At 60.8% G+C, this 26648-nt stretch overlaps 1 protein-coding gene across 7 annotated transcripts; it reads right to left on the reverse strand.

Moving 5' to 3' along the window:
* Positions 1 to 26063, reverse strand: VPS37C (VPS37C subunit of ESCRT-I). Of its 7 annotated transcripts, none has more exons than XM_074274346.1 (5): positions 25935 to 26063; positions 8945 to 9053; positions 5185 to 5356; positions 2225 to 2307; positions 1 to 2067 (listed from the first exon to the last, which is right to left on the reverse strand). In XM_074274346.1, the coding sequence occupies exons 1-5, from the start codon at positions 26021 to 26023 to the stop codon at positions 1369 to 1371; spliced, it is 1152 nt and encodes a 383-aa protein (XP_074130447.1). In that variant the 5' UTR covers positions 26024 to 26063; the 3' UTR covers positions 1 to 1368. The 7 variants fall into 7 exon arrangements, with proteins under 7 accessions (XP_074130447.1, XP_074130450.1, XP_074130451.1 ...); XM_074274349.1 differs by lacking the exon at positions 25935 to 26063 and adding an exon at positions 16629 to 16725; XM_074274350.1 differs by lacking the exon at positions 25935 to 26063 and adding an exon at positions 16434 to 16497.
* Positions 26064 to 26648: the final 585 nt, after the last annotated feature.

Below are 26648 nucleotides of genomic sequence, written 5' to 3' on the forward strand. Positions count from 1 at the left end.
TTAGTTATTTCTCTTTATAAATAATTTATGGGAAAGCAAGCAGAATTTGGCAAAATGTTGAGAAAACTGTGGCATCACCAACCCTTCGTTCAGGGGACCAGAGACCCAACCCGACGTCTTCCTCAATTCAAGCCCTGCCAGGCGCTCGGCCGCTCGGCCTTGGACAGTCCAAGGTACATTCAGGTCAATAGCAGCTCCGGGGTCTGGCCAAGTGACCGAAGTGACCGCTCGAGGGCCTGCTCTTTCACCCTCGCTTCACAGCTATCGTGACACCCACAAGCCAACGGGGGCCACCAGACAGGGGAGCCCTGGCCTTCGGCTTCCGCCCAAGGACAAATGGAAGATGCAGGAGAGAAACGCAACATTTTAGTGTTTGGAAGCACCGTTTGGGGGCAACTTTCAGAACTTCTCTCAAGAGAAAAGCTTTGCTGAAACAGGGAGAAGGGCATGAGGGGGACTCGAAAGAGGCTGCCAAGATCAAAGGCACTGAAGAGTAAAAGTGGGGGCTCTGAGGGAACGCGGTGGCCATGGAGCTCCCTGGGAGGAAGGAGGGAGACTTCCCAGGGCATCCATCCTCCATGGGAGCCCCAACTTCTGCTGCGGCTGTTCCGTCCTCTGCCGGGGGGCCCGGCCGCCACTCCAGTTCTCAGAACCTCGAGGTTTATAGAGGTGTGGGACCCACTGCCCACTCGGCTTTCCCCACAGCCTCTGGAGCCATCAAATGGTGCAAGCTTATTTGACTTCTGCCTATTAGTATTTTAGCATATATTATATGAGTAAAAGACTTGGGAAAATATTAAGTGGCCTGAACATAACCTAAGCCTGTAGGGAAGCCCAGGACACGCTCGCTCAGCTCGGATGGACGCACTGCCCAAAGATTGCTACTTCCCACTGGCCAGTGTAAATGTGGGCACAACAGCCAGGCCCCTGGGATGGTGTTAACTGAGAATCCCAGCTAGAGGGTGGGGAGGGGGCCTGTGACAATGCACGTGTTTTGATTTCAGTGTCCGCGTGGACACAAAGAGCTTCTACATCCACCCCCCACCCCCCAATTTGGCTAGCACTGGACTGGCTGGTAGACCAGAAGGCAGTCGGTGCAGTGGGAATTCATGCTGTGGCTTAGTGCTGCCCACAGGCCGCTGGTGATGGATCCCTTAATGTGTCAGGAGGGTCACGGTTCTGAAAAGACCCGTAGGCCATCATAGACACGGTCCCTGGTTTATCGGGCGCCTGCAGAGTTCGAGCCTCCTTCCAAAGTCCACAGTCAGGGCCAAGAGCTCTTTCACCCAAATCTCAGGCAGTGGCCACGGAGGACCACCGTCTGTGGCACAGGTCAGGGGGAGGGGAGGCCACGGGCGAGGATCTTGTCTAGTACCCAGGCCAGACAGGTCCCGGCGGTGTGGAAAACCCATAGGGGAGCGCGGGGCCTGTTGGGTATGGGGGCTGAGGAGGCCCCGAGGGCCGGGGCTGTCTTGGAAAATTCGGCATCTGGGGCTGGCTTGGGTAGGCAGGGGCCTGAGTTGGGTAAGGTGGCCTTCCTCCTGCTGGGAAATAGGCCTGCGGAGGGTACCCTGGATTAGGAGCTGGGCCTCGGGCCATGGGGTATGCTCCTGGTCCGGGGGAGGAGTGAGGGGACCACGGTTGCCCTGGGACAGCCCCTGCGGGCTGTGCTGGTGCATAGGCAGGCCCAGAAGGGCCCTGGTAAGGGTAAGAGGGCTGGGTGGTGACGGGGAAAGGGCTTTGAGGCAGAGCTCCTTGGGCCAGGGGACCAACACCCAAGTTAGGGGCTGGGCTGTAGGGGAGGGGGTAGGGAGGGCCCGCTGCAGGGGGCGCAGGAGCAGCGGGAGGAGCCGGAGGGGCCTCTGCCACAGCAGTGGTCGTCTCAATGACTGGCCGAGGCGGGACCACGGGCCTGGCTGGCTCTTTGGAGGCCCTGGGCTTCCGCACCAACTCCTGAAGCTTCTCGACTCGAACTCGGCGCAAATGGGACAACATCCTCATGGAGGCGAAGCTCTCGAGAAATGTATCCAAGGGCACCTCCCCTTCCAGGAACTTCTCAGCCATGGCCTGGAAAGCAAGGGGTCGGGGTCCGCCCAGCAATCAGGGTCCGCCCAGTGGCCAGGGTCAGCCCAGTGGCTAGCTCCCAGCCACCCCAAGGCTGGCCCTGCCAATGGCCACCACATTGGATCCCTCCCTGGGGGGGCCAAAAAGGGCTCCCTCTTACCTCTGACTCCTCTTCGATCTTCATGCCTTCCACCTGCAGAAGGTCCAGCAAGGTTCCTGGCTGCAACGCTGAGGAGAATTTCTCTGGAAAGAAAGGAAACACAGTCTTCCCATGGACAACAGACTCATGGGAACGCGGGAAGCCTTGCAGCATACAGAGAATAGCGCTACAAACGAATAGAAGCCCACTCTGGGGAGGGGAAGCCCGGCAGGCCGAGCTCCAAACCGCGCCTGTGGCCCCTTCTCTCCGGCGCCCACGTCTCACCCTGACCTCCTGTTAAAGAGTGAGCACCTGGAGGACAGGCCCCCCCCCCCCTTATCTCAAAGCTCCAGCACTAATGCCTGCTGGCCCAGGGGAGCTTCTCCCCACCCGCCATTATCCTTCTTGGAAGCTCACAGAGGTCACCACAGCCATAAGTTCAGAGAAAGGCCTTGGATCAAGGTGGTCTGACTCTACCAAACCAGAGTCAACTGACCAGCATGGGCCGAGGGACATTTAGTGTCCTTAAAGTGCCTGTGAAGAGCTGGGGGACCCAGCTCCTAGTCCTGCCTCCATCCAGCCCTGCTTCCCCGGGCCCTATCACCATCAGCCAGTCAAGCAAATCCTATTGGAAAAACCTCCCCCCCCCCCCAGCCCCCAAGGCTAACCAATTATGCCACTATTTATACAGGGTTCCATGCTATGAGGCAGCCAGGACAGCCAAACCAGCTGCCACCTCCCTTCAAACTGTGGGAGACGCTCCCCAGGATATGGACAGACACAAAGGGCTCGGAACCCAGGACACAGACTCAGAGGGCCCGGGACACAGACACAAGAGGGCCCGGGACACAGACTCAGAGGGCCCGGGACACACACACAGAGGGCCCGGGACACAGACTCAGAGGGCCCGGGACACAGACACAGAGGGCCCGGGACACAGACACAGAGGGCCCGGGATACAGACACAGAGGGCCCGGGACACAGACTCAGAGGGCCCGGGACACAGACACAGAGGGCCCGGGACAGACACAGAGGGCCCGGGACACAGACACAGAGGGCCCGGGACACAGACTCAGAGGGCCCGGGACACAGACACAGAGGGCCCGGGACACAGACTCAGAGGGCCCGGGACACAGACACAGAGGGCCCGGGACACAGACACAGAGGGCCCGGGATACAGACACAGAGGGCCCGGGACACAGACTCAGAGGGCCCGGGACACAGACACAGAGGGCCCAGGACACAGACTCAGAGGGCCCGGGACACAGACTCAGAGGGCCCGGGACACAGACACAGAGGGCCCGGACACAGAGGGCCCGGGACACAGACACAGAGGGCCCGGGACACAGACACAGAGGGCCCGGGACAGACACAGAGGGCCCGGGACACAGACTCAGAGGGCCCGGGACACAGACACAGAGGGCCCGGACACAGAGGGCCCGGGACACAGACACAGAGGGCCCGGGACACAGACTCAGAGGGCCCGGGACACAGACACAGAGGGCCCGGGACACAGACTCAGAGGGCCCGGGACACAGACACAGAGGGCCCGGGACACAGACTCAGAGGGCCCGGGACACAGACACAGAGGGCCCGGGACACAGACTCAGAGGGCCCGGGACACAGACACAGAGGGCCCGGGACACAGACACAGAGGGCCCGGGACACAGACTCAGAGGGCCCGGGACACAGACTCAGAGGGCCCGGGACAGACACAAGAGGGCCCGGGACACAGACTCAGAGGGCCCGGGACACACACACAGAGGGCCCGGGACACAGACTCAGAGGGCCCGGGACACAGACTCAGAGGGCCCGGGACACAGACTCAGAGGGCCCGGGACACAGACACAGAGGGCCCGGGACACAGACACAGAGGGCCCGGGACACAGACTCAGAGGGCCCGGGACAGACACAAGAGGGCCCGGGACACAGACACAGAGGGCCCGGGACACAGACTCAGAGGGCCCGGGACACAGACACAGAGGGCCCGGGATACAGACACAGAGGGCCCGGGACACAGACTCAGAGGGCCCGGGACACAGACTCAGAGGGCCCGGGACACAGACTCAGAGGGCCCGGGACACAGACTCAGAGGGCCCAGGACAGACACAAGAGGGCCCGGGACACAGACACAGAAAACCTGGGACAGACACAGAAGGCCCAGGATCCAGAGGGCCCAGGATAGATAGAGACCAAGACAGAGGGCCTGGAGCCCAAGCTCTGCTTCCAGTCCCGGCCTCAGAGAGGCTCAGGGCCTCGGCAGCCGGCGACACACTCTTAAATGCCACTTCCCTACAATTCCTCTGCCCAGGGTCTCCTCCATTAGGACATACATGGGCAGCCTTGGGAGATGGGAGGCAGGGAGGCCTGGCAAGCTGACCCAGCCCGGCACCCTCCGCCCCTGCGTCCTCAGACCCTCCCTGGTGGAGCCCCCCAGCCCAGCCCCATGGCCATCCCTGAGGGTGGTGACCCACCTTCCTCATCCCCACCAGCACAACTGTGGGCCAACTGCCTCCCACTGGCAGTTAGGCACAAGAGCCCCCCTCCCCCGAAGCTCCTGCTTCCAGCCCCGCCCTCCATCCTGGGGGGAGGGGACCTCACTGGCCACCCCCAACCCCCCAACTGCCACCTGCTGAACTCTGGCAGTGAGAGTGGGGGAGGGGAGTGGCCCCTGCCACCTCTGGTGGACCAACGCTGAGCCGGGTCTGTGCCCATAGCCACGTGGTGGGGAGCACCCTGTCTGCACCCCACAAGCTGGCAGGACTTTGTTGGGGCAACAACAGTAAAGGGACCTGACCCCCCGCCTGGCCCTGGGACCCTCCCCACAAAGCCATCTCCTTGAGGACATCACTTGTGGATTCCCATGCCCCCCAGAGCTGGGCACACAGGAAGCACTTCATAAATGCTCTATGCCCTCCCTCCCTCTCTGAGGGTGAGCAGCATGGGGGCCCAGAGGCGGGCGCCGAGGTGCCCCTGCTCACCCAGCTGGGCCTTCTGCTCCTGGCACTTCTCCATCAGCTTCTGCAGCTCCTGGTACTTGTCCAGGAGGTTGGAGCGGCTGATCTCCAGGGGCCCCTGGAACTCGAGGTTTCGCTCGGCCAAGCTCCGGTTGGTGGCAAGCGCCATCTCCCGCTCCAGCTGCAGGTCCTGGACCTAGCAAGAAGGGAGCCCTGGTAATGGGGAGCTGCTCTCCCCCACACTTCCAGGCATGTGCAGGCCCTTCCCAAGGGGGGGGGAGCAGCGGGTCAGGGTGAGTCACCTGCTCCCACATGTCAGCTCTGCTGGCCCTGGCCCCGTCACTCCTACAGCTCCTCTCCCTTTGGGAGGAGAGAGGCCCAGCCTGGTAGCCGCTGGCGGACAGCTGACCAAGGCCATGGCCTTTTGCTTCGATCCCAAGCCTGGTGGGCTCAGGCCCTCTGACAGGACCCTCCAGGCCGAGACATGCAGGGAGGCGCTGGGCCACCGCCCTCCCCTTCCCCCCTTCCCCCCCCCCCCCCGCACTCAGACACAGAAAGCAGCGGCATTCACCCCCCACCACCACCACCACGGGAGGTCCTCTGACTACAGTCCTGAGTAAGTTCGTGGCTGCCCCTCAAACGGCCTCTAGGGCCCAGAGCGCCCAAGTCTGGAGCCCCTCCCTCAGGCAGCCCCGGGAACACTCAGGGGGCAGATGAAAAACATTTTTTAAAGCATCTGACCAACATCTAAGCCCTAGAGCAAGATAAGGTCAAAATGGGCTCATAATTTAGACATAAAGTGTGATACCATAAACAAATTAGGAGAACAAGGAACAGTAAGATCTGTGGAGAAGGGAGGACTTTATGGGCAAAGAACTAGAGGATATTATGAAATGCAAAATGGATCATTTTAGTTATATTAAATAAAAAAGGTTTTGTATAAACAAAGATCAGAAGGGAAGCAGAAAGCCGGGAGAAATTTTTTTGCATCAGTGTTTGTGATAAAGGTCCCACTAATAAAATTGACTCAAATTTGTAAGAATATAAGCCATTCCTCAACTGACAAAGGATATGAACAATTTTCAGATGAAGAAATTAAAGCCATTTCTAGTCATATGAAAAAAAATGCTCCAAATCACTATGGATCAGAGAAATGCAAATTAAAACAACTCTGAGGCACCATGATACATCTCCCGGCTAAGATGACAGGAAAAGATGATAAATGTTGGAGTGGATGTGGAAAAACCGGGGCACTAATACATTGTTGGTGGAACTGCGAATACATCCAGCCATTCTGGAGAGCAATTTAGAGCAATGCCCAAAGGGCTACCAAACTGTGCTTTCCCTTTGATCCAACAGTGCCATTTATTGGGCCTGTACCCCAAAGAGATCATAAAAAAGGGAAAGGGACCCACAGGGGCAAAAATGTTTGTGGTGGCCCTTTTTTGTAGTGGCAAAAAACTGGAAACTGAAGGGTGCCCATCAGGTGGAGATTGGCTGAATAAATTGTGGTATATGAATGTTATGGAATATTATTATTCTATAAGAAACGACCAGCAGGATGATGTGAGAGAGGCCTGGAGACTGACAGGAACTGATGCTGAGTGGAATGAGCAGAACCGGGAGATCATTATACACGGCAACAGCAAGATTATGTGATGACCAAAGGTGATGGACTCGGCTCTTTTTTTTTTTTTTTTTTTTCCTCCTGAGGCTGGGGTTAAGTGACTTGCCCAGGGTCACACAGCTAGGAAGTGTTAAGTGTCTGAGACCAGATTTGAACTAGGGTCCTCCTGAATTCAAGGCTGGTGCTCTATCCACTGCGCCACCTAGCTGCCCCCGACTCAGCTCTTTTCAACAATAATTCCAATAGGCTTGTGATGAAGAGAACCATCTACATCTACAGGACTGTGGGGACTAAGTGTGGAGGAAAGCATCATTTCATCTCTTTTTGTTATTTATTTGCTTGTTTTTTTCTTTCTTGTGTTTTTTGATTTTTCTGCTCAGCATGATGAATGTGAAAATATGCATAGAAGAATGGCACATGTTTAACCTATATTGGATTCCTTGCTGTCTAGGAGAGGGGGGAGGGAAGAGAGGGAGCACAGGTTTTGCAAGGGGCAAAATTGAAAACTATCTCTGCACATATTTTGAAAAATAAAAGGCTTGAAAAAAGCATCAGCTCAAGAAAACTTCCTTGAAAGAGAACAATCTGCTATAAAATTAGGGCGTCACCCACACTGTCTCTGCCCTCTAGGCCGTTTCCAAGCTCCCAGCCCTGGAGCTCTGATGGCCACAGGACTGGGACCCACCTCCCAGCCCCAGGCCCAGCTCCTCCAATGCTTCCGCCCGCTGTGCCCGCCACCCGTCCATCCTGGCTGCCTCCATCAGGATGTGCTCCTGGATGTCCTGAGAGCCTCCCCTTGTCTGCTCGGGAGGCCGCCCATCCATAATAACTGCCTGTGATCTCATTAGTTTTTCTGGAAGCCACATCGTGTTGCTGACTCGTGTGGAGTTTATTTATAGTCCACTTAAGCCCGCTAAGGAGGATCATGATTAAGAGCTGGAAAGGACCTTTTTTGTGCCCCAGGGCCCTCACAGGACCCCAGGGTCCAACATCCAAGGACCCTGTGGGACGTTTTAGCCAAGACTCCAAGCACTGGCTCCTTTTAAACCTCATGTGGTTTCCTGCCAACGCCATCGTCAGCCAGGGACAACCAAGGCTCCCTCCGGCTCGCTCTGTGTCAGCAGCCTCTGACCCCTCTCAGACCAGGGAATCTCTCTCCCCTCTGCCCAAACCATCCTCCACAGAACTCAACAAGCCATCTGGAAGCCGGGTTACTCTCCCACTCAAGAATCTCCACTGGCTCCCGACAGCCCACAAAGCCCCTCAGCTTAGCTCTTGTGGCTTTTCCAGACTGATTTTCCTCCACACCCTCCTTGCCAGGCTCCCTAGGAAGCCCTCCCCAAACTCCAGGTGGTCCTTCCCCTAGGGAGGTGGGCAGGGCTGGGCATGTCTCACTCAGCAGGAGACACCGTGGCCAGGACGCCCCCAGCATCTCTCTGGAAGACGCCTCCTGAGTCCGGGGGCATCCCTAGAGACTCGGGGGTGACAAGCCCCACCTGGAGGCCCCTGGGGCAGGGACTGGCAGGGACTGCAGCCCGAGCGAGGGTCAGAACTGACACAGCCCTGACAGGAGAGTCTGCGACATTCAGACTCTGAGGAGGAGCAGGGACTTGGGCAGCCATCGGAGCCTCTGCCTGAGGACCTCCAAAGTGAGGGAGGGACTAGGGATCCGCCCTCCCCCAACACTGAGAGGGAGCAAGTTCCAGACATCAAGCCTCCATTAGTCTTTGTACCTTCCCCCAGGCCAGTGGCCCTGCCTTCTGGGGCCAGGCACAAAGGCCATGAGCCTCCCCCTCCCTAGTCTCCCCCTGGCCCAGGAGGTCTCCAACACAGGGCCTGCCATCCTGCCGGGCGGGATCCCCAAGGACGGGGAGCCCAGGGGGAGGGCACAACACGCTGGCCGATGTCATGCCCTCTGCAAACCAAGGAAATGCCACTGTCACCGCTGGCCTGCGGTTCTGGTTGGTACAGAACCTGTGCTCTGGGACAAACAAGACCCGAGTCCAAAATCTGCTTCAGACAGCGGCGCACACCTCTGCCTGCCTCAGTTTCCTCCTCTGTAAACTAGAGAAGCGAGCCCTTTTCTCCCAGGATGGCTGTGTGAAGCAGCCCTAGAAAGCTCCACCTAAAAAGAAAGAAAGATGTGAACTGCTTTACCTCGGGGGACTCCATGACCAATCGGTTGATCTCTTCTGGGTCATCCTGCAATTTCTCTAGCTCCTCCACTGTCCGGTTCCTCAGTTCTTCCATATTTCTTGGGGAACAGCTGCAGAAGAGAAAGAGCCAGGGGTCAGGGTGAGCCTTCCAGAAGAGGAGTGCACCCTGGGAGATGGCAGGAGAGGGCTTCCCATAGAGGCCTGGGCACCGCTCCCAGCCCTGGCCAGGCTGGCTCTGCCAGGAAGCTCTGATCTCTCCCTGTGAGAGAAAGTTACGGGGAGTCGCAGCCGAAGGAGAGGGACCTTGAAGACTCTCTAGTCCAACCTTCTCGTTTCAGCCCTGGAGGCTCTGCCATGCACACAGGAGGTGAATTTTACAAAGAGAGAAACTGAGGCATGGCGGGAAGGTGGGGGAATCGCAGAGTGAGAGAGCAGAGCCTCCAGCCAAACCCAGCGCTCCTTCCATTACACAATGCATCTCACCCAGCCAACAGAACAACAAAGTCTCCCATCTCCCGAATCCACAGGTGACGGGGAACCCGGGGAAGAGAAGAGAGAAGGGTCCCTGCAGGCCCTAGATTTCTGCAGCGCCCTCGCCGCCTGTGACCTTGTCCGGCTCGTTCTATTTCTGTCCTGGCTGAAATCCTCTGAACATCGCCACCCAGAGGCTTTTCCCGGCCTCAACCCTAAATCTCGGGCAAGCTGCCCCCCCCCTCCCGTGGGGCCACAAACCCTGCGGAGTTCTTCCCCCGTCCGGCCTCGGCACAGCCCCAGCCCCGGCCCCGCTGCCCAATCTCACTCAGCGTTCCGAGAGAGAACCGGGCCCAGCCACGGTCCAGGGGGCAGCCGCCACATCTTAAGGGCTGCCCTCTCCCTGTGCTTCCCTTGCTTCGAGAGCCAGGGCACCAGAGCTCAGCTGGCCCAGCCGGTCCAAATCCTCCGAGGATGGCCCGAAGCAGAGAAAGCAAGCAGGGGCCCTGAACCGGCAAGCCTGAGACCCACAGCCTGGCCAGCAGCATCAGAAGCAGGGGCAGATTGGGGGCTTCAGGAGACACTGAGCAAGGCTGGGGAAGTGAAGACGAGAAAACCCCTGAAACACCTCCCAGGAAACAGGGCGGCCTCCAAGGGCCTGGGACCCAGCGTCTCTGGGAAGCACCAGCCAAGAAAAATGAGGGAAAATGAGGAAAACTAGGGAAAACAAGGAGCCGCCTACTGCTGACGTGTCCCTCAGCACCTGCAAGCAGAAGGGGCAGGAGAGCCCAGCGCCCCTGGGACCTGCCCTGGGCCCGGGCACACCGGGATCTGCAGGGCCCAGCAGCTGTGTGGGTGCCAAAGGGAGAATAAGCCCTTGTTAGTTATGAGGGCTCTAAAGCTGAAAGGGGGGAAAGAGGGGATCACCGAGGAGAGCAGCCCGGGCCCAGCAGGGGGTCATAAGGCTGCTTGGGAAGGCGGCTCGGGCCATGGGGACGCTCTGGGCAGTGGAAGCGGCCATTGTGGAGGATCACCCGGGCTGCTGGGGGCAGGCAGACGCAGGAAGAGAGGCCCCTTGCCCAATCCCGGCCTCAGCTTCTTCCTGGCACATCCTCTTGGGCCTGGATCCCATGGGGACTCAGGATGGCGAGGCTTTGTTCCCGGGATGAAGTGCCGGGGGGAATCTGCCCAGCATTTTGAAGCATCCCATTATCTGTGCAGCATTCTCATCATGTCGGGCTTCCTCCAATACCGACCATGAGATCCCTCCTCGGTAACGCCAGGGGTTCGTACAAGTGCCAGCACTGCTGCGTGGCTCCCACCTTCCCTCTGTCCCTGCACTGACCATCCCCCACTCTGGCACCCCTCCCTGCCTTCTCATCCTTTCAGAGGCCATGGGCCCCTCCCGAGCGAAGCGTCCCTCCCAAGCTCCCTCAGTGCTCGGCAGAGAGCGTCTTTATTCTTCTTAAAAGCATCGAATTTTCACTCGCCCGTGTCTCCTCTGTTGGAATGGAAGCTCCTCAGGAGGAAGGGCAGTTTTATTCTTTGGACTTGTGTGCCCGGCAAATGGGCCAACCCCTGGCACGAAGCAGGAGCATGGATGGCTGGAAGTGGCAGGAACGGGGAAAAGTCGGGTGGTGTAAAAAGAGAGCATTGAAAATGTTTTTTTAAAAGCCTCATTATTGGTAACGCTCTCCCATGACCACTGCGGCTTGCCAATACTCTCTCCCTAGCAGAGGAAGGGAGCCCAGAGCAGAGAGGGCGCCCAGAGGGTCAGAAGCAGGGTCCGAGGCGTGAGTGGGAGCAGCCGGAGATCCCGGAAGTGGCGGGAGGAAGGGCCACAGGGCGGCAGGAAGGCAGGGGATGATCAGAGTCAGTCCTGGCAAGCTTAAGGGATAACTGGCGGGCTCCTCGGGGGACAGGGAAGACACTGCCCCTGCAGCAGCATGGGGGGATGGAAGGCAAAGCACCCACAGAGCAATGGAGGGAGCCCACTGTGCTGGTGGTGGTGGCGAGGGCGATGGAGGCAGTGTCGGTGACAGAGGCGGTGCCAGTGATGGCGAGGGTGACAGAAGAGGTGACAGAGGGCTCCTCTTTGTGGAAGGTTTTCTAGTGAAGGAGGAAGACAGGTTACCAGGCCCGGAAGGAGGTCCCCGCTCTGCCGTCCCACTCCGGCCTTTGACCCTTGATGGCTCCGCCGAGGATGACCGACACTTTAAGGCGTACTGAGCCATCCGCCATCTCATCAGATGTTTGTGGTCGCCCGGAAGCTCCGAGGCAACCATAGGACAGACTATTTCTCGCCAGGATAATAGCAGGCGTTCAGGGCAGCGAGGCTCTCGGTCACTGGCCAGGACCCAGACACGGGGCTCTCTGGCCTTCCGTAGTCCAGGACAGACTCCTCCCAGCAACGGACCATCCGAGAGGGGGAAGCTGAGCTTAGGAAAGGGGGAGACCGTCCCCCGTCCCTGGGGATCTTCCACCCTGGCAGGGACTCCGGAGAGGATTGTGACGGGTTTGACTGGCTGCCAACCTGAGAGGGAGGCCTATGTAACCGGTGAAACGTCCAAGCCCTTCTTCAGCACTGACTGAGGAGGGGAGGAGCTCGGGGGCGCCATCAGAGCTCATTCTGCCAGCGCTGTTTGGTTCCCCAGCTGGGAAAGAAACTTGGCGGTGGCGGCGAATCCTGAAGGAAACAGCCCTCCCCCTGACAGAACAAGGCCGCCTCACTGCTCACCCTGGAGCCTTCCCCCAGCCCCGCTTCATTTCAGGCCCCCAAAGTGGCAATTCTATGTTGAAACAATCCAAACAGAACAAAAAGATCTTCGTTTTTTTCTCCCTATGAGTCAAGTCTCAGTAGAGCGACCTTTAAACTCCCAAGCACTGGCCAGCTGTAAGACAAGACACTTAACTTCTCTCCAGCCTCAGTTTCCTCATCTGTAGAATAGGAATAGGAACAACAATACTTAGGGAGTAATGAGGATCAAATGAAATAATGTGCTCTGTAAGCCTTCTAAGGTGCTGACAGATGTTGGCTATTACTAGTCTTTGCGAGACGGCTGGGGGAAAGATGTGCTGGGGAGAGCTGAACCAAGAAGGGCCCGGGCCCCTGGCAGTGTTCAGCCTGGAGCTTCTGCTGCCGGCCCTTTGTCCTTGCGGGGCTCTCCCCTCACTTGCCATCACAACATCTGGGAAGGAGAGAAGGCCCTCGGGTCCAGCTCCCCTTTATAGGTGGAGAGGCAGAGCCCAAGAAGGGAGGGCCTTCCCAGAGGTCAGTGCTGGGCCAGCGGCCTGACTCCTGCCCACTGGCTCCTTCCCCCTCCAGTTCCTGAAGCTTCAGAGTGGCCAAGGAGGCTCCGGAGGCTCTGCTCCCTGCGCCTGTCGGAAGCTGACGCTCCATTTTCACAGCTCGCTCTTGACCCCAATGCTTCTTTGCTCTTTGTAAATTCTGTCCTTGAGCCACACACATTGGGATGATCTGGAGAGCAGACAGCTATGTAGCCCGTAGCCCTCAGTGGTCAGCAGTCTTCCTCCAGGATTATCCCCACTTTGTAGATGGGGAAAACTGAGGCTAGGATCAAGTGATGGAAACAGGGCGGGGCACCAGGTCTCATATTCAGGAAATGCCCTCAGGGAAACTTTCTCTACCAAAGCAGATCAGCATCTTCTCTGCAGCCGATCACCCCAGAATTCTCTACCTGGTGACCCCCGTGTGTGGAGGGAGAGAAAGAGGAGAGAGACAGAAGGGGGGATGGGAGGAGCATCTCGAGGTGGCCCCCTCGGCCTGGCTCTCCCTGCCGTGTGTTAGCACGGGGCCACAGTGGGGACCACCCGGCTCTGCCAGCCTTCCACCTGCAGGCTCCCGGTCTCTTTCTTTCACCAAGTGCCGAGCTGCCCACAGGTGCCCCTCCGTGCCAGCGGCGCCGAGTGCTGAGCCCGAGTCCGGGTTTGGGCTTTTGTCGCTCCATTTCACAACCTGGTAAGAGAGGACGGGGATTTCAGATGCCCAAGGTCTCAAAGCAGCCAGGGAGAAGCCAAGTGTTCTCCAGCTGGTGTGGATGCTTCTGTTTGCTTTTCTTGGTTGCCTTGGAAACATGTAAATCTCCCTTTTCAAAATCAGTCCCCAGGAAGCCCTCTGGAGGCTCATTTAGGAGACTCTAATTACCAGTATATGAAAAACCTGGTAGATGTGCCGAAGAAAGCCAGAGGGATGGGCGCCCACTCCCCCATCCATCCAAAGGGGGAAATGGAGGCGATTAGGTCAGCAAACAGAGAATTGTGGGAAGTGAGGGAAACAGCAACTCCATCTTGTGACTCGGTCCTGGAGCTGGCTCAGTTCCCTTTCTATCCAGTTGTGAATATTTCCGTCTTGTGAGGAGGAGACTTATGGGAATCGTGAGGAAGCTTTACTGCATTGTGGGAAGCCGGCCGGATGACCTCAACCTCTTACCTGGAGACCCTTGATTAAGGACCCGGGTTAGGCCAGCCAGGAACCAGGAAGATCCAAAGCCTGCTGCAAGGCCCTTTCCGTTGTCTTAACTGGACACGGCCCCATCTGGGTCCCTCAGTCAGGCACGGACCCCCGGGGGGCATGGGACCGGCTTCCTCTGAATTCAGTGACTCCCCTCCCAAACTCCCCTTGCCCTCGGGGTCCAGCCGAAGCTGAGGAGGTGGCCCCGCTCTCTGGGGCTTAAGCTTGTTCAGGAGACCAGGCCTCTGTTTTCTGTGGTTTCAGCAGCAGCAGGAGGAATCGTTCCAGGGTCCCTGATTAAGCACTTATTGTGTGCCAGGCCCGTGCTGGCTGCTCGGACACTTCAGTGTGTCTCCATGTGAGCTCCGTGCTGGAAGGGGGGAGCTGAGGCCCCAGGGGCTCTCTGGAGATGCCCTCAGAAGGCTGGTGGGCTGACAGAGCCTCCAAATGATGAGGCTGAACCCAAGGGGCCAGGATGGGGCCGTTTCTCTGTGGGTCCTCAGAGCTCTCCTGGGGGTGGGAGTAGGAGGCTAGTTCCTCCAGAACCCTGGATGTCTAGCCGAAACGCCCCCCACGGCCTGAAAAGGAAGCAGCGCTCTCCCGGCAGACACAGAGGCACAAGGGCCCGAGCCACGTAGGAGAGCGAGGCCGGCTCTCCCAGCTCCGGAGCCAGCGAGGCAAGAGGGAGGCAGCGTGAAGCCCCTGGCCCAGGAGGGCTGACCCAGGACCCAGCTCAGCCCTCCGTCTGGTCTCTCCCCACCCAGTACTCTTCGTGGGGCTCGGCCTGCCACCAAAGGGCCGCGGGGTCCTGAGGCACGCTCGGCCCTTCGACGACACGGTCCCGGGCCACCACGTTCTAGGAGACGGCGCCAGAATTCCCCTCTCAGTCTGGCCACAGGCGGCCTTATAACGTGAGCAGGGGACACGTGGGCCCCATTTCCCAGGAAGAACCTGCAGAAGGAAACTCCCGGAAGAGCGGGCACCAACCGGACATGACTCCCGCCATCGTGCAACAGTGGTCAATGCGGGGCCGTCCCCATGGAGAAAGAGCTCCCCGGCACGATCCCAAAACGACGAGCCAGCAAGGCTGTGGAGGTGAGGACAGCCAGGTGCATGCTGGGATGCCCTCACATGGGGGTCCCAGAAGGGAAGGAGGAAGACCACGGACCGGCCGGTGTCAGCCCCACCACGAGGGTTCCACGCTCAGCAGCAGAGACCCAATAGTGACTCCTTGTGAGAGGCTGAGAAACAGCTGCAGTGAATGGAAAAATGGGACCCGGGGTCCCTCACCAACGGCGGACCCCGTCACCTCCTGCCCCACAGAGTAGGAATAAAGCGTCCTCCACGAGCCGCCTCGGCCAGCCAGGAGTGAGGAGTGGGGGAGGCCGGGAGGCTCACTGCCAGGAGTCTGGATCCCTCCCCAGGCACTTCCTAGCTGGGTGATCCTGGGCAGGTCACGTACCTGCCTCAGTTTCCTCCTCTGTTCAGTGAGTGGACGAGGAGATGTCAGTATCTCTGCCAGAAAGGCCCCGAAGGGGGACAGAGTCGGGCGGATCGAACCAAATGGACAACAAGGTGCTCCAGAAGGGCCCTGGCGCTGGTGAGCAGGCGGGCCCGGTCCCCCTCCCCCGGGGCTTGGAAGGCTCTCCCAAAGCACTCTGGCCTGCACCTTCCACGGCCACCGGCCCACATCCCACGGGCAAAATCCCTTCCAGAGCAGACTCTGACCTGCGATTTCCCAAAAAAGCCTCTGCCCGTGGTCGGGCTGAGCTGCGGCCCCCGCCTGGTCTTGTGGGGCCCCGTGAGCTCACAAAGAGCTGGGGTTGCCTTGGAAACCTCCCAGACTTCCCCCTTTCCCTGAGGAGCCCTCCATTCCAGGGAGGCCCAGCTTTGCACCCGGTCATCGCAGTGCTGGAACACTGGACTCCCCGCCTCCGAGCCAGATCCTCTGGGCCTCTGGGGTCATCAGCCCAACCCCCCCCCACCCCGAGAGCCTCCAGCTCTACCCCCCCAGTTCCCCTTTTGGCAGCATTTCCCCATTAAAAGTGGAGCCGGCTCTTGTACGCCCGGCGCCCGCTCACACTTTTCTCTGTAACGCCTTGTCCGTCCAAGGTGGAGAAGATGAATAAAGTCAGCATTTCCTCTTCTACACTCACTACTCACTAAAAAAATGGCCAGCAAAGCGCCAGGCTCTAGTTCCAAGCAACTGGGGGCTTTGCCACACATTTGGGGCGGGTTTCCTATCTGGGAGGGGGCAGGGCACCTTGGAGAGCTCTCACCGGCACTCTGATGGGGCCCAAGGGCCGGCCCACCCTCCCGGCCGGGTCCAAGTCCTCCCCGCCCCCGCTGGGCTCTCAGGGGGGCACAGACCCCCCCGGGGGAAGTCGGGGCACCTCTCCCAAAGCCCACACTGAGCCTCAAAATCCGCGGACACGAAGCAGCCCAGCCCAAAGGGTCTTCAGCTCCCTGCCAGCGGGGCGGGTGAGGAGGCGGGGATCCCCCCGCCAAGTCAGAAGCCCCTCTGGCCGGTCTTTCGGGTGTGGGTTACCTCCAGTCCTTCAGGGGGGTGTCCGGGCTCCCCGGAGCCAGGAGCAGGAAGGAGCCTCTGTGCGGCGGCCCAACCTCCCAGCCTGGAGGAAACTGAAGCCGGCAGAAGGCCCCCTCCCCCCCGGGTGCAATCACCCTTAGCCAGGGTGAAATAACGGCAGGCAGCGGGCGCCTGGTGCCCGCCAGGGACTCTCACCGCACATCTCCAGCTGCCCGCAGAGAGTCCTGGGCGACGCCAGGCCCCTCGCCGCCGCCTCCCGTGGCCACCCAGGGTCCCAGACTCCAGCGCTGACTCAGCCCGCTCACCCAGAGCCGCGAGGTGCAGAGGCTCCGTCCTCCCCACACTTTCCGTTTCCTGTGAGAGCCTCCCAGTGGGTCTCTGGCCTGGCCTCCCTCCTTCCCATCAAGCAGGGGGGCTGCAGAACAGCCTGAGGCTTCCGGCCCTTACTATCCGGGGGACCCGCGGCAGGCCCTGCACCCTGCCTGCCTCAGTTTCCCCATCTGTACAATGAGCGAGAAGGAAGTGGAGAACCCCCTGGTGTCTCTGCCACAGAAACCCAAACGGGGCCAGGGAGAGGGGCAGGACCTTGGCCCGCACGGGAATGGCATGAGCCCTGACATCTGGGGGAAGGCCGGGCCTTCCAGCGGGAGGATCCCCCCAGGCCCAGCGGCAGCCCCTCGGTCACCCCCCCAGGGGCCCCCTGAGCTCCCCCGTTCTCTGCAGTCCCCCCCCAGGGGCCCCCTGAGCTCCCCCCTTCTCTGCAGTCCCCCCCCAGGGGCCCCCTGAGCTCCCCCCTTCTCTGCAGTCCCCCCCAAGGGCCCCCTGAGCTCCCCCCCTTCTCTGCAGTCCCTCCCCAGGGGCCCCCTGAGCTCCCCCCTTCTCTGCAGTCCCCCCCCGGGGCCCCCTGAGCTCCCCCCCTTCTCTGCAGTCCCTCCCCAGGGGCCCCCTGAGCTCCCCCCTTCTCTGCAGTCCCCCCCCGGGGCCCCCTGAGCTCCCCCCTTCTCTGCAGTCCCCCCCAGGGGCCCCCTGAGCTCCCCCCTTCTCTGCAGTCCCTCCCCAGGGGCCCCCTGAGCTCCCCCCTTCTCTGCAGTCCCTCCCCAGGGGCCCCCTGAGCTCCCCCCTTCTCTGCAGTCCCCCCCCGGGGCCCCCTGAGCTCCCCCCTTCTCTGCAGTCCCCCCCAGGGGCCCCCTGAGCTCCCCCCCTTCTCTGCAGTCCCTCCCCAGGGGCCCCCTGAGCTCCCCCCTTCTCTGCAGTCCCCCCCAGGGGCCCCCTGAGCTCCCCCCTTCTCTGCAGTCCCTCCCCCAGGGGCCCCCTGAGCTCCCCCCCTTCTCTGCAGTCCCCCCCCAGGGGCCCCCTGAGCTCCCCCGTTCTCTGCAGTCCCCCCCCAGGGCCCCCTGAGCTCCCCCCCTTCTCTGCAGTCCCCCCCCAGGGCCCCCTGAGCTCCCCCGTTCTCTGCAGTCCCCCCCCAGGGCCCCCTGAGCTCCCCCCCTTCTCTGCAGTCCCTCCCCCAGGGGCCCCCTGAGCTCCCCCCCTTCTCTGCAGTCCCTCCCCCAGGGGCCCCCTGAGCTCCCCCGTTCTCTGCAGTCCCCCCCCAGGGCCCCCTGAGCTCCCCCGTTCTCTGCAGTCCCTCCCCCAGGGGCCCCCTGAGCTCCCCCCTTCTCTGCAGTCCCCCCCCAGGGCCCCCTGAGCTCCCCCGTTCTCTGCAGTCCCTCCCCAGGGCTCGGCTCTCCTTTGCCCGTGGCCACCTCGCAGCTCCCGCCTTTCCTCCTGGCCCGGGGCCCAGCGCTCCCTGAAGCCCCTGGATCCCGAGCATGAGGGAGTCAAAGCCCTGGCGGCTCCTTGCCCCACGGGAGCCAGCGCCCCCTTCTTCCTCCCTCCCGGGGGCTCCCCCACTTCACGTCTTGCTGCCCGGGGTCCCCTCAGCTCCCCGGCCCTCCTGAGGCCCCGCCCAGTCTCCAAAGCCTCAGGTGGCTGTCCTGTGGGACATGGGCTGGACCTGGACGGTGACGGTCATGTGACCTCAGGCCAAGTCGCCTGAGCTCTCTGGGCCTCAGTTTCCTCTTCTGTAAAATGGGGGTAACAAGAGCACCTCCCTGGGGGGGGGGCCCGCATGCAGCCCTGGAGCAAGGCTGCCGTGGTTACCGGGATCCACCTCCCCCTCTGCCCGCCTTCTCCACCACATTCCGCCCAGAACTCGGGGCTCCCTCCGCACTGACCCCGGGGCTCGCCCCAAGGCGCCCCGCCCTGGCCCCGCCCCTTACTCTGCTGAGGGGGGTCCTCAGCTCTCCGCCCACTCTGCGGATGCCCCAGGTGCTTAATAAATGCTTGTGGCCGAGGGTGCCTGACCCCCCCCTCCTCGAGGCTTTTCCGAGGCTACCCTCGGGGCGCTGAGCAGCTCCTCTCTCACGCCACCCCTCCCAGAACCCCAAGGGCGGTGGTCACACCCTCGAAGGCGCCCCCCCTCCCCCCACGGGCACCAGGAGGGGGCTTGGTTCCTCACAACTGAGGCAGCAGCTCCGGAGGGCTTTCCTCCGGCAGTGCTGTAAGCAGGAAGCCCGTTTCACAGATGGGGAAGATGAGGCAGAAAGGGCAGAACTCTGACTTCTCGTCCAGGCCCGCCCACTCTCCCCCACCGGACTCGGACTCGTCTGCTGTCTCCAGCCCATCCCCCACTTCCCACTGGGGAGGGGGGCGGGACCCGCACCTGCAGGACCAGCGGGAAGCCCCCACTCTGCCCCGCCCCCAAAGGCTGCCGCCCCAGGACCCGGGGCTGAGCGGCATCCGGTTACTGAGGCCTCCCGGTGCCCCCCTACAGTGGCCAGCATTGTCTGGGCCGGACACAGCAGGCGTTCGGAATGGCGGAGGGCGGCAAGGGGGGCTCACCTCCCCACAGACCTCCCCCCTCCCCCGTCCATTCCCCCCCCCCCCCCCCCCCCCCGCCGGGACCCTCGGGCAAAGTTCAGAAAGTCACAGGGGGGGGGGCACTTGACGGCGGCGGACCGAAAGCCCCCGGGGCACAGGCAGACCGGGCTGGGCCTTGGAGGAGCCGGGGCCCAGCCAGCTGCGCGTCCGCCTCGGCCTCCCTCCCAGCTCTCCCGGCCCCCTCCCTACCTGTCCAGAGGTGGGAGCTGTGGACAGCAGCCCAGGAAAAGGCAGTCCCCGGCAAGCCCCCCTCCCCCCCATCGCCAGCTCCGGGGTCCTCCGGGCCCGGGAGAGGCCGCCAGGGTCTCCGCCTGAAACACGGGGGCGGCCCCCACCCGAGAGGCAGCAGAGAGGAAAGGGGGCTGGGGAAAGAAGGCGGCGTGCCCGGAGAGGCCGCAGGGGCTGCTCGGCCCAGCTTGGCTTCCTAAGAAGCCTTTGTCCCCGGGGACGGCAGTGCCAGGCCCGCAGGCTGGCAAACACGTGAGCGGCCACAGGGGCACCCGTTCCCTGCCTCCAGATCGCCCGCTCCAACCCCAGCCCACACAGAAGCAACAGGGCAGAGGCTGAAAATGCCCAACGAGCTGCCAAGCCGCCGTTCTCCCCACTTCCCAGATGGGCAAAAGGAGGCCAGATGGCAGAAGTGGGTTTGCTCAGGGTCACCCTAGCATCTCCAGGGGCTCAGGCCCACTGCCATCGGTGCTGGAAGCGGGGCGCAGGGAGGGCGGGGAGCCGGCCGCCAGCCCCTGGTCCCAAAGGCAACGGGGTCCTGCCGCCCGTCCCAGGTACCGGGCAGGGGTCCCCAGCGGAGATGAGGCTGCCACCTTCCCCCGCAGGGGTGGGGTCTCCAGGCTCTGCTCCCTCACACAGAGAATACAGCAAGCACTCAATGGTTGCTGATGGAATGACTTTGACTTCTATATTCTAAAGTCTCTGACATTCCCTGTTCTAAGGCCCTCCCAGCCTGTCATCCCCTGTTCTAAGCCCCTCCCAGCCTGATCTTCCCTGTTCTAAGCCCCTCCTAGCCCTGTCATACCCTGTTCTAAGCCCCTCCCAGCCCTTCCCCTGTTCTAAGCCCCTCCCAGGCCTGTCATTCTGTTTTAAGACCCCTCCCAGCCCTGTCATTCCCTGTTCTAAGCCCCTCCCAGCCTGACCTTCCCTGTTCTAAGGCCCCTCCCAGGCTGACCTTCCCTGTTCTAAGCCCCTCCCAGCCCTGTCATCCCCTGTTCTAAGCCCCTCCCAGCCTGTCATTCCCTGTTCTAAGGCCCTCCCAGCCCTGTCATTCCCTGTTCTAAGATCCCTCCCAGCCCTGTCATTCCCTGTTCTAAGGCCCCTCCCAGCCTGATCTTCCCTGTTCTAAGCCCCTCCCAGCCTGTCATCCCCTGTTCTAAGCCCCTCCCAGCCTGTCATTCCCTGTTCTAAGGCCCTCCCAGCCCTGTCATTGCCTGTTCTAAGATCCCTCCCAGCCCTGTCATTCCCTGTTCTAAGGCCTCTCCCAGCCTGATCTTCCCTGTTCTAAGCCCCTCCCAGCCTGTCATCCCCTGTTCTAAGCCTCTCCCAGCCCTGTCATTCCCTGTTCTAAGATCCCTCCCAGCCTGTCATTCCCTGTTCTAAGGCCCTCCCAGCCTGTCATCCCCTGTTCTAAGCCTCTCCCAGCCCTGTCATTCCCTGTTCTAAGATCCCTCCCAGCCTGTCATTCCCTGTTCTAAGGCCCTCCCAGCCCTGTCAATCCCTGTTCTAAGCCTCTCCCAGCCCTGTCATTCCCTGTTCTAAGATCCCTCCCAGCCTGTCATTCCCTGTTCTAAGGCCCTCCCAGCCCTGTCAATCCCTGTTCTAAGCCCCTCCCAGCCTGTCATTCCCTGTTCTAAGGCCCTCCCAGCCCTGTCATTGCCTGTTCTAAGATCCCTCCCAGCCCTGTCATTCCCTGTTCTAAGGCCTCTCCCAGCCTGATCTTCCCTGTTCTAAGCCCCTCCCAGCCTGTCATCCCCTGTTCTAAGCCCCTCCCAGCCCTGTCATTCCCTGTTCTAAGGCCCCTCCCAGCCTGATCTTCCCTGTTCTAAGCCCCTCCCAGCCTGTCATCCCCTGTTCTAAGCCTCTCCCAGCCCTGTCATTCCCTGTTCTAAGATCCCTCCCAGCCTGTCATTCCCTGTTCTAAGGCCCTCCCAGCCCTGTCAATCCCTGTTCTAAGCCTCTCCCAGCCCTGTCATTCCCTGTTCTAAGATCCCTCCCAGCCTGTCATTCCCTGTTCTAAGGCCCTCCCAGCCCTGTCAATCCCTGTTCTAAGCCTCTCCCAGCCTGTCATTCCCTGTTCTAAGGCCCTCCCAGCCCTGTCAATCCCTGTTCTAAGATCCCTCCCAGCCCTGTCATTCCCTTGTTCTAAGCCCCTCCCAGCCCTGTCATCCCCTGTTCTAAGCTCCTCCCAGCCCTGTCATTCCCTGTTCTAAGATCCCTCCCAGCTCTGTCATTGCCTGTTCTAAGCCCCTCCCAGCCTGTCATTCCCTGTTCTAAGCCCCTCCCAGCCTGACCTTCCCTGTTCTAAGACCCCTCCCAGCCATGTCATTCTCTGTTCTAAGACCCTTCCCAGCCCTGTCATTCTCTGTTCTAAGACCCTTCCCAGCTCTGTCATCCTGTTCTAAGGCCCCTCCCAGCCTGTCATTTCTTGTTCTAAGCCCCTCCCAGCCCTTCCCCTGTTCTAAGCCCCTCCCATGCCTGTCATTCTGTTTTAAGACCCCTCCCAGCCCTGTCATTCCCTGTTCTAAGCCCCTCCCAGCCTGACATTCTATGTTCTAAGGCCCCTCCCAGCCTGTCATTCCCTGTTCTAAGGCCCTCCCAGCCCTGTCAATCCCTGTTCTAAGCCTCTCCCAGCCCTGTCATTCCCTGTTCTAAGCCCCTCCCAGCTCTGTCATCCCCTGTCCTAAGCTCCTCCCAGCCCTGTCATTCCCTGTTCTAAGCCCCTCCCAGCCCTGTCATCCCCTGTTCTAAGCTCCTCCCAGCCCTGTCATTCCCTGTTCTAAGGCCCCTCCCAGCCATGTCATTCTCTGTTCTAAGACCCCTCCCAGCCATGTCATTCTCTGTTCTAAGACCCTTCCCAGCTCTGTCATCCCCTGTTCTAAGCCCCTCCCAGCCTGTCATCCCCTATTCTAAGCCCCTCCCAGCCCTGTCATCCCCTGTTCTAAGCCCCTCCCAGCCTGTCATCCCCTATTCTAAGCCCCTCCCAGCCCTGTCATCCCCTGTTCTAAGCCCCTCCCAGCCCTGTCATCCCCTGTTCTAAGCCCCTCCCAGCCCTGTCATTCCCTGTTCTAAGCCCCTCCCAGCCCTGTCATTCCCTGTTCTAAGATCCCTCCCAGCCTGTCATTCCCTGTTCTAAGGCCCTCCCAGCCCTGTCATCCCCTGTTCTAAGCCCCTCCCAGCCTGTCATTCTCTGTTCTAAGGCCCTCCCAGCCCTGTCATTCCCTATTCTAAGCCCCTCCCAGCCCTGTCATTCCCTGTTCTAAGATCCCTCCCAGCCCTGTCATCCCCTGTTCTAAGCCCCTCCCAGCCCTGTCATTCCCTGTTCTAAGCCCCTCCCAGCCATGTCATTCTCTGTTCTAAGACCCTTCCCAGCTCTGTCATCCCCTGTTCTAAGCCCCTCCCAGCCTGTCATCCCCTATTCTAAGCCCCTCCCAGCCCTGTCATCCCCTGTTCTAAGCCCCTCCCAGCCTGTCATCCCCTATTCTAAGCCCCTCCCAGCCCTGTCATCCCCTGTTCTAAGCCCCTCCCAGCCCTGTCATCCCCTGTTCTAAGCCCCTCCCAGCCCTGTCATTCCCTGTTCTAAGCCCCTCCCAGCCCTGTCATTCCCTGTTCTAAGATCCCTCCCAGCCTGTCATTCCCTGTTCTAAGGCCCTCCCAGCCCTGTCATCCCTGTTCTAAGCCCCTCCCAGCCTGTCATTCCCTGTTCTAAGGCCCCTCCCAGCCTGTCATCCCCTGTTCTAAGATCCCTCCCAGCCCTGTCATTCCCTGTTCTAAGATCCCTCCCAGCCCTGTCATTCCCTGTTCTAAGGCCCCTCCCAGCCCTGTCATCCCCTGTTCTAAGCCCTCCCAGCCCTGACATCCCTGTTCTAAGGCCCCTCCCAGCCCTGCCCCTCCCAGCCCTGTCATCCCCTGTTCTAAGCTCCTCCCAGCCCTGTCATTCCCTGTTCTAAGATCCCTCCCAGCTCTGTCATTGCCTGTTCTAAGCCCCTCCCAGCCTGTCATTCCCTGTTCTAAGGCCCCTCCCAGCCTGACATTCCCTGTTCTAAGGCCCCTCCCAGCCTGACCTTCCCCTGTTCTAAGACCCCTCCCAGCCCTGTCATTCCCTGTTCCTAAGGCCCCTCCCATCCCTCCCCTCCCAGCCCTTCCCCTGTTCTAAGCCCCTCCCAGGCCTGTCATTCTGTTTTAAGACCCCTCCCAGCCCTGTCATTCCCTGTTCTAAGCCCCTCCCAGCCTGACCTTCCCTGTTCTAAGGCCCCTCCCAGGCTGACCTTCCCTGTTCTAAGGCCCCTCCCAGCCCTGTCATCCCCTGTTCTAAGCCCCTCCCAGCCCTGTCATCCCCTGTTCTAAGGCCCCTCCCAGCCTGACATCCCCTGTTCTAAGCCCCTCCCAGCCCTGTCATTCCCTGTTCTAAGCCCCTCCCAGCCCTGTCATTCCCTGTTCTAAGCCCCTCCCATCCTGTCATCCCCTGTTCTAAGCCCCTCCCAGCCTGTCATTCTCTGTTCTAAGGCCCTCCCAGCCCTGTCATTCCCTATTCTAAGCCCCTCCCAGCCCTGTCATTCCCTGTTCTAAGATCCCTCCCAGCCCTGTCATCCCTGTTCTAAGCCCCTCCCAGCCCTGTCATTCCCTGTTCTAAGCCCCTCCCAGCCATGTCATTCTCTGTTCTAAGACCCTTCCCAGCTCTGTCATCCCCTGTTCTAAGCCCCTCCCAGCCTGTCATCCCCTATTCTAAGCCCCTCCCAGCCCTGTCATCCCCTGTTCTAAAGCCCCTCCCAGCCTGTCATCCCTATTCTAAGCCCCTCCCAGCCCTGTCATCCCCTGTTCTAAGCCCCCTCCCAGCCCTGTCATCCCCTGTTCTAAGCCCCTCCCAGCCCTGTCATTCCCTGTTCTAAGCCCCTCCCAGCCTGTCATCCCTGTTCTAAGATCCCTCCCAGCCTGTCATTCCCTGTTCTAAGGCCCTCCCAGCCCTGTCATCCCCTGTTCTAAGGCCCCTCACAGCCCTGACATCCCCTGTTCTAAGGCCCCTTCCAGCCCTGACATCCCCTGTTCTAAGGCCCCTTCCAGCCCTGACATCCCCTGTTCTAAGCTCCTCCCAGCCCTGTCATCCCCTGTTCTAAGGCCCCTCCCAGCCTGACATCCCCTGTTCTAAGGCCCCTCCCAGCCCTGTCATCCCCTGTTCTAAGCTCCTCCCAGCCCTGTCATCCCCTGTTCTAAGCCCCTCCCAGCCCTGTCATCCCCTGTTCTAAGCCCCTCCCAGTCTGACATCCCCTGTTCTAAGGCCCCTCCCAGTCTGACATCCCCTGTTCTAAGGCCCCTCCCAGCCCTGTCATCCCCTGTTCTAAGCTCCTCCCAGCCCTGTCATCCCCTGTTCTAAGCCCCTCCCAGCCCTGTCATCCCCTGTTCTAAGCCCCTCCCAGCCTGACATCCCCTGTTCTAAGGCCCCTCCCAGTCTGACATCCCCTGTTCTAAGGCCCCTCCCAGCCCTGTCATTCCCTGTTCTAAGCCCCTCCCAGTCTGACATCCCCTGTTCTAAGCCCTCCCAGCCCTGTCATTCCTGTTCTAAGCCCCTCCCAGCCCTGACATCCCCTGTTCTAAACCCCTCCCAGCCCTGACATCCCCTGTTCTAAGGCCCCTTCCAGTCCTGTCATTCCCTGTTCTAAGCCCCTCCCAGTCTGACATCCCCTGTTCTAAGCTCCTCCCAGCCCTGTCATCCCCTGTTCTAAGCCCCTCCCAGCCCTGACACCCCACCTCTCTTCCCTTGGGAGCCCACCCTGGCACCCGTGGGTGAGGGCCCAGATGGGGTGCAGGGATTGGGGGATGGGCCCAGCCTGCCAGGCCCCCCCCCCCCCCCCCCCCCCCCCCCCCCCGTCCAGACCGTCCCTCCCTCAGATGTAAGCTCCTTGAGGGCAGGACCGTTTCCCCAAGTCTGCCAGCAAATGTCTGACCCCGCCCCACTCAGGCCGGCATTCAAGGCTCCAAGGGGCTTCTCCAGACCCAGGGCACATCCTCTTATGCCCACAGTACTTCTAGCCTAGGCGTTCTGTGCTCCACATTCTGGCGGCCCCTGCTGAGACTTTTTGACCCGAGACCGAGACCCCCCCTCTCCTCAGTTCTACGCCCCTTCGGAACAACTGCCGGGGGGAGGAGCGGTGACGGTCACGTGCTCCGCTCCCTCTCTTCCCCCCACCCGGGCTCCAGGCAACAGCGCCGGCGTGAGTCACGCGCCCCCTCTACCCAATCACAGCGCTCCACCAGGACGAGGCTGGCAGCGGAGCAGCTCTGCCAGCGCCCCGACAAAGCCCTCTCCCTAGCCCCACCCCCGCACGCAGCCCCCGACCCGGCCCCCCCACTCACCTGAGAGTCCCCGCAGCCGCAGCCGCTGCCACTACCGCTTTCGGGTTAAACCGCACGCTTCCGGATCGGGGGGGTGGAGTGAGGAGCATCTGGCCCCGCCCACCGGATGTGACGACACAGGCACTGCGTCTCCCATTTCCCACGTGGTCCAGTTTCTGGTTTTCATCTTCTTTGGTTTAGAATCAATCTTCTCCCTTCCTCCCCCTTCTCCCCCACCCACAGATATTGGTACGATCCACGAATCCACCGGCCCCTCCTCCCGCCCCAGGTGGTGCTGCTGACCCCGCCCCCTGACAGGCCTGGGAGATGAAGCACCACCCTCAAGAGAAAAAAGGCGAAGCGCGAGCAGTGCGCCTGCGCGAACTCCCCCCTCCCCCAGCGTGGGCCGAAAGAAGGCGGGGCCGAGGCTCGAGGGGGCACTGGGCTGGGCAATCTGATGACCTTATTATCTGCCAGCCTGCCCGCGGCCACACCCGGGTTGTTGCAACTGCTGGGCGCGACTGGGCTCCAGTCCCGGCGGCCCGGCCCGTTGACTGAAGCCTTTCGGGAGCACGCATTTATTAAGCGCCTATTGTGTGCTTCATATTAACTATGCAACCCGAAGCTGGCGGAAAAAAGAATGAAACCCTGCTAGTCCCTTACCTTCTCCCTTACCTGCGCTGCAGGCAAGCAGCATACATTTATGAAGCACTTAGTGTGTGCACAGTGACATTC

Source organism: Sminthopsis crassicaudata, chromosome 6, assembly GCF_048593235.1.
Source record: "Sminthopsis crassicaudata isolate SCR6 chromosome 6, ASM4859323v1, whole genome shotgun sequence".
Classification (NCBI taxonomy): Eukaryota; Metazoa; Chordata; class Mammalia; order Dasyuromorphia; family Dasyuridae; genus Sminthopsis; species Sminthopsis crassicaudata.